This window comes from Thamnophis elegans, chromosome 4 (assembly GCF_009769535.1).
Source record: "Thamnophis elegans isolate rThaEle1 chromosome 4, rThaEle1.pri, whole genome shotgun sequence".
In the NCBI taxonomy this organism is placed as follows: Eukaryota; Metazoa; Chordata; class Lepidosauria; order Squamata; family Colubridae; genus Thamnophis; species Thamnophis elegans.
Window position 1 is genome coordinate 101160950 of NC_045544.1, and position 10820 is coordinate 101171769.

Here is a 10820-nt window from a genome sequence, read left to right on the forward strand (position 1 = left end):
CTTCATGTTTTAATGTCGCTTTGGGGCCTCTGTCATTACTATTGAATTTAATGGCATGGCAGGATGTCACTTAGTTATAGCAAAGAAACTCTAGGGCAGGGCTGTCAAACTCCTGGCCTGCAGGCCAGAGGTGTCAGACACTGGCCATGTCCATGCTCAGTTTAGCGATGGGGGACAAAGTCCCAATTCGCCACATGCCACATGACATAACAATGTGAGTTTGACACCCCTGCTCTAGAGAGAAAACTATGGATGTGTGACAAAAATCTTCTTGTAGAATTTGGCAGGTGTAAAGAACATTTCTCTCTTATAAGAAGTGGGTGGACTTTTTGTACTTGGAAAGTATATGGTAGTTGCCAAAGAGAAGAAAGACTGGTCTGGAGAAATTCTTGGCCAATGCCAGAAGTGAGCAGGGCCACCAGTGTTGTCTATTATATTAACCCCCTTTCTCTTTCTAACATTGTCCTTTTTCTTTGTGTCTTTCTCTTTGTGACATCTCTTCCTCCAAGAAACTGATTATAAAAAAGATGACAGATAATAGTTACCAGAGATATGAACTGATCATTAAATAGGAGTTTTGTAATTAGGTGAAAGGCTGCATGAAACCCTCAAGCAAGATTTTTGAAAGCTGTTCTTAGAATGATTTTCCAAGAGAAATATTAACTTTCATACATACATACACTCATTGATAAAATTAAATATTTGACTCAAAAACCATTACATTATGCATAATTGCATAGGGAAAGGGGAAAGAAGGAAGTATTGTGTCCCCCTTTTTCCTGAAGCAACCATGTTCTAACCCCTTCTGCAAAGTCTAATTACAGGTAGTTTTCACTTACCAACAGAAATTGGTTCAGGAACCCTGTCACAAGGGATGTGGTTATAGAAAGAGATGTCACATAACTGCACTGACTTAAAAATGGTACTTGCGGCAATCCAAGTTATGATTGTTAGGTGAAATGCATATGGTCACTGCTTCTTATAGTCATGTAATCAGAATTTGTGATCTCCTGCCAGCTTTCTCATTAACTTCGCTTGTTGGAAGCTGGTGGTGAAGGATGCAAGTTGTAATCACGTGACTGTGAGATGCTGCAAAATTGTAATTGTGATGTGGTTTCTGAGCACTTGAATTCTGATCACATGATCACAGGGATGCTGCTGTATCAGCTGCTCTGTGAGTGATAGTCCTCGATCCCTCTTGTTCAGTGTCATTGTAACTTCAAATAGTTGCTGAACAAGTAGATGTTCAACTAGCACTACTTGTAATATTCCAGAAATAATCCTGTTATTTTCTGGGAACATTTCAATTCAAGTTCCCCGTATAACATCATAATGTTGGTTATTCTAGCTAAATCAGTTAATGTTATGTTTTCTCAAAGACTATTTGATACAAAAACAAATGCAACCACTTGTAACATTTATTATTTTCTGGGGATATGAATAACAATAACAATAATGCTTCCGATAATTTGCAAGTATATTGATTTATTACCTAGTGTTAGGCCAGTTGTAGATCTTATATTCGGTTTAAAAATATCATAATTATTGCAGCTTATCTTTCTTAAACATAGCTCTTGGAAGCAGTGATATGCCACAAATAATCAACTCAAACATGCATAAGATTAGCAAATCAGGCTTTGCAAATATATTTGAAAGCATTTGAGTGGATAAGAGAAAGGGAGATTATGGGAGAGGTGGGGGAGATTCACTATGCAGATTCTTATGCGTAAATATATTTTTAAAGAGTGATCAGGCTTAGTGCAATAGCATCATTCTAAAATCCAGTATCTCTATAAAGCTTGATCACATTTTAGAAATCAAGACTGGTGACCTTCTGTATGAAAAGCTTCATGGTAGATCTCTGAATTGTGGTCTGTTAGGACCACACCCATACAAACTTGAATGTGTGTGCCTGTGGGGTTGCTTTATTATACAAAATTAAAGTCTTAATGCTTTGCATTTTTAGTGTTAATCCTAATTTTGTATTTGTATTTATTTTCTACTTATTCTTTTAGTACCTATATTAATCTAGGATGTAACTATAAATTCAAACTACTTATATCTCATAAGTAGATAGTCTCATAAACCGCTTTTAAGCAAACAGTTTGAAGTGTTATCAAAACAACGCAAGGAAATATATTCCATGATTTCCCTGCATTTCTATCATTTGCTACTGAAATTACTTGCTAAGTGCATCTAATTGTATTGAACAAAATTAGTTTAGGGCTTTGTGGGAATAAAATGAGTTTCAGATTTTTTTTAAAATGAAAAATGAAGCTGCCCTCAGTCCAGAAATGTTGCTTTATGGTCATTTAATTCCAGAAAACAGAGATTGCATTTGTTTTTACTAGTGTTTCTTATTTATAATTCCAGAAACGGGTGGCATTTGCATTGCTCCTCGGCCTTCAGAAGAAGGAGCTGAGATTATTCCAGCTATAGCAATGAGGCCTTTCTATGGAATTACCCCAGTGCTAATGGATGAGAATGTAAGCTAAAATACTGAAAAATTCTGGATTTTGAAAATATATTTCATTGAAAATAGCGGGAGAGGAGGATGATCTGAATTGTTCCTTAAGTACTAAACATTTTAAAGGATATTTTAAAACATTTAATAACATTCAAAAATGTAATTATTAGACTGCAGCTAAAGCCCAGAACCCCTTTGAAAAAATTATAAGAGTGTTAATCACCCAATCATACCTTCTTTTGGTAAGGAGGGTCTTACAAGAATCAATAGGTAACTTTTAGAGAGTAGCTTGAAGGACCTGTGTTATTCTGAATAAAGTCTGAGGCAAGAAAGGGTCAGAAAAGGAAAGCTGGAATTTTTGCCATATGGATTAAAATATCAAGAAATAAATAGATACACATTTCAAGAGAACCAATATGAAATACGTTTCCTGTTGTCTACCAAAATTAGACCAGTTTCTAAAATCAAAGCATGATAGAAAAATCACTGACTTCTGTGCAATCAGAATGTATATTTGTCTCAGAATGTTCCCTAAACTTTAAACATGTAAATGTTAATCTGTGAGTAACGTAACTGTTAGGGGTAACAGATAATATGGCATTATTAGTTCCTACTTAATTGTTATACTGGCTCTGTATTGATTTAGATAGATAACATTTTACTTCTTAATGCTAGCAAAATTAATCAAAATATGAGCAAAAATTATATCAGAACAGTTGGGATGCTCGTGGAAATCGCTATCTCATGGCATGATATGAAATAAATTTTGAAGACGTAGTGGTAAGGAAAGAAGCCCCTTAGAAAGGAAGCTTTGTACTTGTCAGTTCTAAATGCCCATTCTTTCCCTTCTATCTACCACAAAAATCTTTTTTATTCATACAAGGAATCCTTGTTTAGTGACCACAATGAAATCTGGAAACCTGGTTGTTATGCGAAGTGGTTTCTAATTGAAACTCCGTGCTTTCTTACTTCTATCTTATTTCAGCTTTCCTTTGCTTTACAGATATGCAAAGATCATAAATGCAAGGATCCGTCATGTTACTTTTTTATAATTGTTGTGACTGCAAATAATTGCTAAAACAATGCAGTCACTCAACAAAGACTACCTGTGCTTGCAGGCATATTGAGTTCATTGCCTTTATTAAGTGTTGATCAAACTGTTAATGGAAAGAATAAATATGAAATTAAATTCAAATTCTGGGGGCAAACATTTATTGATGGGATTGAGGGAAGGTGTTTTTTTTACTTGATTTCCTAGGGAAAAGTTTTAGAAGGCAATGATACCGCTGGTGCTCTCTGCATTGCACAACCCTGGCCTGGTATAGCACGGACTATCTATGAAGACCATCAGCGTTTTGTAGAAGCTTATTTCAAAGCTTACCCAGGTGAGAATGATGAAAATGTTGATTGAAGTAATGCACTGGGGTTGATGCTGTACATGAAGCGCAATTTTTAGTATAGTGACAATAGCTACATTGTTATATTTTCTTTGCATAATTTAAAAATAGTGCAGCAATAGTCTGTACACCAGAGATGTATTCATGCACATTTCTACATGCATAACAGATGTTGATTGACATGAACATTCTGAAACATCTTTGCTAATTTTCTTAGTTTATCATTCATATGGACCTGAATGCTAAAGTATAAAAATGAATTGAATTCCAAAATAGTTAGAGTTGATTAATAACATAGGTGTTCCTTGGTTAGCAACCTCTTGTTTACTGACCATTTGAATTTGCAATGGTACTGTAATAACAGTTCTTATGACTGGCCTTGAAGTTCTGGTTGTTATAATTCTTCCACTGTAACTTGATGGCAATCTGGCAACTGGCCTGGATTTCCAACTGTTATAGCATCCTTCAGTCACATGATTGCAATCTATGACCTTCCCTCCTGATTCTCCCAAGCAAATTCAGTGAGAAAGCTGGCAGGAATTGGAAATCAGGAGGTATTTGCTTAATGAACTCATGAAGTCCGTGCTTAACAGTAACTAGGGACTGCTGGAACTCCTATTGCTAAGCAGTGCAGTCACATGATATTATGTTTTCCAACTGCACTGCTTAGGGATGGAAATTCCAATCCTAGTTACTGTTGCTAAGTGAAGACTAATGACAATGAGTCTCCATGGAAGTTGACACATATCCTGGGTTCTCAACATTGTTCCCAATGAACTGATCCATCATTGCCAGCAGATTTCCTGCCTCAGTTATATTTTACATTTAAAAAATACTTCAATTTAAGAAAAACAAAAAGCTAGTATGCTGCAGAATAAAGTCTGGCATCAAACACTGTTTTTCATTCAAGAATCTGAAGTGATAATACTGAGTAAAGACCATATTCCAGCAGAATCAATTTCTGCAAAGCACCTGAATTCCACTCACAGAATTCCTGATTCATTACACACATTTTTATATAATGCATATCTTGTTAAATGTTTGTTTCATGCTTTGACAGATTAATAGATGTGTATTATAAATGTAGTGTGCTATGTTCTCTTGTTATAATTGCATATTGAATAATGATGAGTACATTACTTTCCCACCGAGATAATGAATTATGTCTGTTGAGTGTATTTTTCTCTTCATAAAAAGTGAACATCTATATTTACTGATGCTAAATCTGTTATTACCACAGGGTATTATTTCACAGGCGATGCTGCTTATAGAACTAAGGAAGGCTATTATCAGCTAACAGGGCGAATGGATGATGTCCTAAACATCAGTGGACACAGGCTTGGAACTGCAGAAATTGAAGATGCCATGGTAATTATTGGGTCAAAGTAAAGTATAGGCTCCAATAATTTATTCTTGTAAACTAATTGAAACATAGATATTAAGAACAATGAGAAGATTTGAATAGCTGGCTCCCATAGTTAATTTAGATTTGATTGTAGCATTAACAGACCTTTTGCATATTTAAACCATTATGGATTAGCCACCACAGATGGCCTCTTTATCTGATATTAACTCAAATAGAGCATATACAGTGGAAATGGTTCACCAACTTAGTCAGGTTACTTTAGCTAATGCAAGATGAAAGGCTAGTTTTCAAAACAAATTGTATGGTATGCCTGTATCTATCAAAACTGCGACAGACTGCATGGCAGGACATATTTCTACAGCAGTTTCTGATATGTGAATTTCACTTATAGTGACATCATAGGTCTATGATCACAGATTTATCATCTTATTTGTGAGTATATTTTACATGTATATATGATTCCATGCATATATATGAATCTGGCTCAGTTCATATATATTTTTCAAAAGCTTTGATGTTATGCCAGGAACAATGCCTAGTTTTGTTTACTAATTTTTTTAATTTAAATTGATTTCAAAAGATAGGATAAAATACAAAATGCAAATAAAAAACAAAAAACAAGAACAAAGAATAACAAAAATAATAACAACACTGGGTAAAAAAAGGAAAAAAGTATATATAACAGTTATACAAGTAACGCTAAACATACATCGTCCAATCTAACTGAATGTTGATTAATATAATTGAAACAAGTCTAATAGATTCCCCCTTTTACAATGGTTGTAAATTTTCCCATTTATACTTCCTAATTTACTATTTTAAATCACAGTCTCTTAACAAATATCCAAATATAAAATTATGTTGTCTGTCAATCAAATTGATCCCAGTCTCTGTTCACTATTAAAAAGCTATTAACTAGAAACCCAAAAGTTACACTAAACTTCAAAGTCCTCTAGTAACAGTCCCTTGTTGTATTTAACATACAGAAACTCCATAAATGGTCTCCAATCTTTTAAAAACTTGTCAAATAGTTGTCTCTAATTAACACAATTAATTTCACTATCTCTGCCAGAACTGGCAATTTAAGGATCTATTCTCCAAGTCTCAGTATTTGGCATATAACTTATTTGACAATCTTTGCAGCAGCCACTACATACAAATATAAAATCCCATTTTTTTTCTATGTTTATCCATAATACCTAGAAGAAAGTTTTCAGGTTTCATTAATATTTGCATGTTAAGTATTTTTTGCATAACCATTACTATATTTATCAGTTTACTATTTCTTTCCAAATCATCTTTTTCAAAAGGATGAACATCCTGCAATTCCAGAAACAGCTGTGATTAGCTATCCCCATGATATCAAAGGGGAAGGTAAGTGACTGAAAGGTTTTAAAATAAGTAACTTTTAACTGTATATTTAATAATTGCTTTGTTGATGTCAGGACATTTTGCTGATACAATTGAAGAGGAGAAAATGAACAGGGATGTTAGGCAGAAACTGATACTTGAATAATTACTTTTGTCAAAGCATATACACAACAGTATTATAATGTATTACATCAGTAGTGGGTTTCAGTTTATTTTACTATTGGTTTGTGCGCAATGTGAAGCATCTGGGCAGGTGGGTGGAGCCTTCCGCCGCCACTACTGGTTCGTCTGATCCGGGGCAAACCGGCAGAAACCCACATCTGTATTACATGCATGAAAACTATTTAGCGAAGGAATATAATTTAAGTTCAAAATGTTGAAAGAGCTACAGTGATCAAAATAATTTTAGTACTATAGTAGCATTACTTTTATTTTATTTTTTTCTTTATTTTCTCCCCATGTCAATCCTTTTTATTAGTTTATAATATAAAATACAAAAATATAAAAGCAAATAGGAAAAAAATAGGGGAAAAGGGAAAAGTATAGAGAAGGGGAAAAGTAAGAAAAGGCATTGATTTCCAACTCCCTTTGATGAAGTAGAATAAGTAGTAACATCGAACCTATAGTAGCATTACTTTTCAAGCACTGTGAAAAGGTTGTTGGACCAAAAGCTCTCAGACCTTATCTATCTATTCTTAGTGCAATGTGAAAAATATTTGTTCTTTAGTTATATAATGATAAAGTTATCTCTAGTTACTGTATATACATTAACAGACATTAACTAGTAAATGTGAGTTTAGAAAGCTAATGAAAGCCAGTTTAGTAGTTAAAATGTCGACCTAGAAACCAGGAGACTGTGAGTTCTAGTCCTGCCTTAGGCGTGCAAGCCAAATGACTTTATAAAGTAATAAAGGTGGAGCAAAAAGTATCTAATAATAAATGTATTCCTTTTTTTTTTCAGTTGCATTAGCTTTCATAGTATTAAAAGATGACATGGCAGATAAAGAGAAAATTATCAAAGAGGTGAAGACAATAGTTGCCACCAAGATAGCAAAATATGCTGTTCCTGAACATATTATGGTAAGTATTTAAATATTGTATATGTTTTTATAAGGACATATATCTGAAAAGAATCTCTGCATTGTTTATGTGATATGGAATTTCAGCTAGTGGAATCCAGGAGAAGAGCCTTTTCTGCTGTGAAGTGAGATCTGCCTCTTCGCTCTTCTGGTCTTCCAGAAGGGCCTTAAAACTTGACTCTGTCAGTTGGCTTGGCTCCCCTCCCTTCTGGGGCCTCAATAGGGATCTGCTATGCTGGAAGTGGGTTGGTTGATTGAGTAAAAGTCAAAAGCTCACCTCAATACCATCCATGGCATATAATAGTTTATTTAATAGTTTATTTTATTATTTTTAATGTTTTCATGCCATTGTAAGCCACCAAAGTCACTTTGGATAATGAGATGGATGGGAAATAAATGTCATAAAAATATTTAATATTAAACAATGATTGTTTTATATAAAAATTGCCAGTTCAGGTTGAAAGTCTTTTTAAAATTTTTTTGTAAAGCCATGGTTTGTTGTAATGTAAATCTGCTAGTATCAATTTTGAGTAGGGGTAATAGATAGCCTCCCCTCCCTTCTGGGTATATTTAAATATGGAACATGGAGATACTGATGAAGTGCCTTTGTGTATATTATTAAAATAATAGCAACACAAGAAAGAGGGATAGCATAGAATTCTATAGTTGTAGTTAATTTTATAGCTTGGGGGAGGCCTATGCTGAGAGAATAACTGCAGAATCTCTATTCCAATATAGATTTTAGTTAATATGTGATCTTTATTCTAAACTGCAGAGTAAAGCATTTAAATGTTCTTCCTTTGAACATTTTTGTATGTGAACCATGAGTGTTTTAAACTATAAAACAATTTACCTTTAAAAAAGTGTACCACATATAAGGATGATATGCGAATGAAAAAACGTTTTTTCAGCAGAGATTATGGCTTTTATTGCACAGATGCCTTACTATCAGCGAACTAGGTTGAGGGTGGGGACTGCAAAGACGGTAGCGTTAATAATGAGGTTGCAATTGCCATCATGTTTTTGATATCCCTATCCCCCATGGATGTCCCCTCAGTTGTTTTACAATCCTGTAATAGCAGTGACTTTTCCTTAGCTTGGAAAACAGTTCTTCAGTTGATAATCTGTAAATTCATTCATCCATCCTGCCTTCACCTAAGTCTGTCAATGATTATTCCTTTTTTTCAAGGCTAATGTGAAGCTCTTAGAATGGCTTAACAGAGGAATGAACAGTTGGGGTAGGGACTGTTTACCTGGATAACTTTGAAAGGTTCCACAATACTCTGTGTAGACACATTTATTCATATAAGTGAATGCATAGAAGAAAAACTCAAGGAAGTAGCTATTTAGATATTTAGTTATCTTTATTTAAAGTAATACTACTTACAATGTTTTTTATTTCTCAAACAGATAGTGAAACGTCTTCCCAAAACTCGATCAGGAAAAATTATGAGAAGATTGTTACGGAGAATAGTGACTGATAATATTAGTGATATGGGAGATATCACAACACTAGATGATTCCAGTGTCATAGAGGAAATACTTGAAACGTATAAGAAATATAAACTTAAGCATCCTATTCTATGATGAATGGACTATTGTGAAGATGAGTTCTGTTAAGAAGCTGAAGGAACAAAAGCAACATTAGATTTATCCTTGATACATTAAAGAGCTACACTTATTCATGTAAAATCCATTTTTTTTCCTGAAAAGAATGTGTATTGTAAAAGTTTACCTCTTGCTACATTAAGTTTATATTTTCTTTTCTTTGAAAGCATGGAAAAATAATTTTCAAACTGCTGTTTAAGATATGTTATGCCTTTGTTAAGCAAAGTGTAGAAAGGAGTACGTTTATATTTAGCCCTGATATTTTTGCTACCAATATATAAACATTTTTAAGATCAGTCTTACTGTACTCCTTTCTTAATTTTATCTTATCAGATGAACTGAAACTCTCCATACTTTTAAATTATGTGAATTTCTTTTAAAAATCGCACACAATGACTTTTTTTTATACTATAGGAATTTCAATTTACATAATTGAAAGCCAAAATAAACTCAAAACTGTTTATCAATACTTATACTTATGTATAGCATGGGAAGTTATCTGTTTTACTGCAGTTGGACAAATTGAATTGTTATAATGTTGCACTGGCATATAATTATGAACAGGCATATAGGGTTCTTTATTAAACATGTATATTTTTTAGATTTTAATTGGTTTTTTTCATATATTACTCAAGGCAGTAAACATACCACTCCTTTGTCTGCCTATTTTCCCCACACCAAAAACAACCTTGTGTGTGATTTGGGCTGAGAGTGAGTGGTCCAAAGTCACCTAGCTAGTCTTTCATGCCAAGACTGGTTCACAACCTCCTGCTTTCTAGACCAGCACCTTAACATCAGATTGGCTCTTTTTTATGCATCTAGATATTGCTGATGCAGGAGCCTGAGCATGTACTGTACATACAATAAAGAAGAAACAGTTTTCTGAATTCAGTACAAAATATCTGATTAAGGCCTCTAAATTCCGACACCAAACCAATATCAACTACTTTCATGTTGAATTATGTTATGGAATTGAAGAAAAAGGAAGATCTAGTAGAAGAAAGATACACAGTTACTATGGGATTGGTTTCTGGAAAGCTGAGATTGGATGATTTATTTTGATACTAGTGACGATATTTTGCAACAATAGATTTGTTCTGATTTTCAAACCAGTAAATAAAAACAATTGTTTGCCATGATTGCTGGTTAAAATGATAGGATACCAGATAATTAGATACGGCCTATTAGCCCAGAAACTCATCACTATGAACTTTCTAATTGTTGGGAAGGGCAATGGGATATGTTCCCATTCCAAAACTAAACATAAGCTAATTTTATTTATTTAAACAATGTATACAGCCAGCCATTTCACAGGAGTGTAACAGAGGGTTAGCAATAAAACAATATTTGCAAAAATAACACATGGTTTCTATTTTCCAGTCATTAAGACAAGAAGTAAACTACCAACACGGCTTCTTTAAACTTCCTATCCAACTGAGAACACACTTCAGAAATGCCGTTCCCCAACATTTACCACCTGAGGCCATTACTGCACTTTCCCAAGGATAAAAATGGCAAGCTAGTGGTTAAAG

The 10820-nt window shown here is 33.9% G+C and overlaps 1 protein-coding gene across 3 annotated transcripts in view; it reads left to right on the top strand.

The window, feature by feature from the left end:
- The window catches only part of ACSS1 (acyl-CoA synthetase short chain family member 1), a 48426-nt gene extending 37810 nt beyond the window's left edge, over positions 1–10616 (top strand). For all 3 annotated transcript variants that reach the window (XM_032216478.1, XM_032216481.1, XM_032216482.1), the window contains 6 exons: positions 2374–2486; positions 3726–3852; positions 5105–5232; positions 6541–6604; positions 7563–7681; positions 9091–10616. In XM_032216478.1, the coding sequence (XP_032072369.1) occupies positions 2374–2486; positions 3726–3852; positions 5105–5232; positions 6541–6604; positions 7563–7681; positions 9091–9267 (728 nt within the window). In that variant the 3' untranslated portion in view covers positions 9268–10616. The remainder of the gene's footprint in view (positions 1–2373; positions 2487–3725; positions 3853–5104; positions 5233–6540; positions 6605–7562; positions 7682–9090) is intronic.
- Positions 10617–10820: the final 204 nt, after the last annotated feature.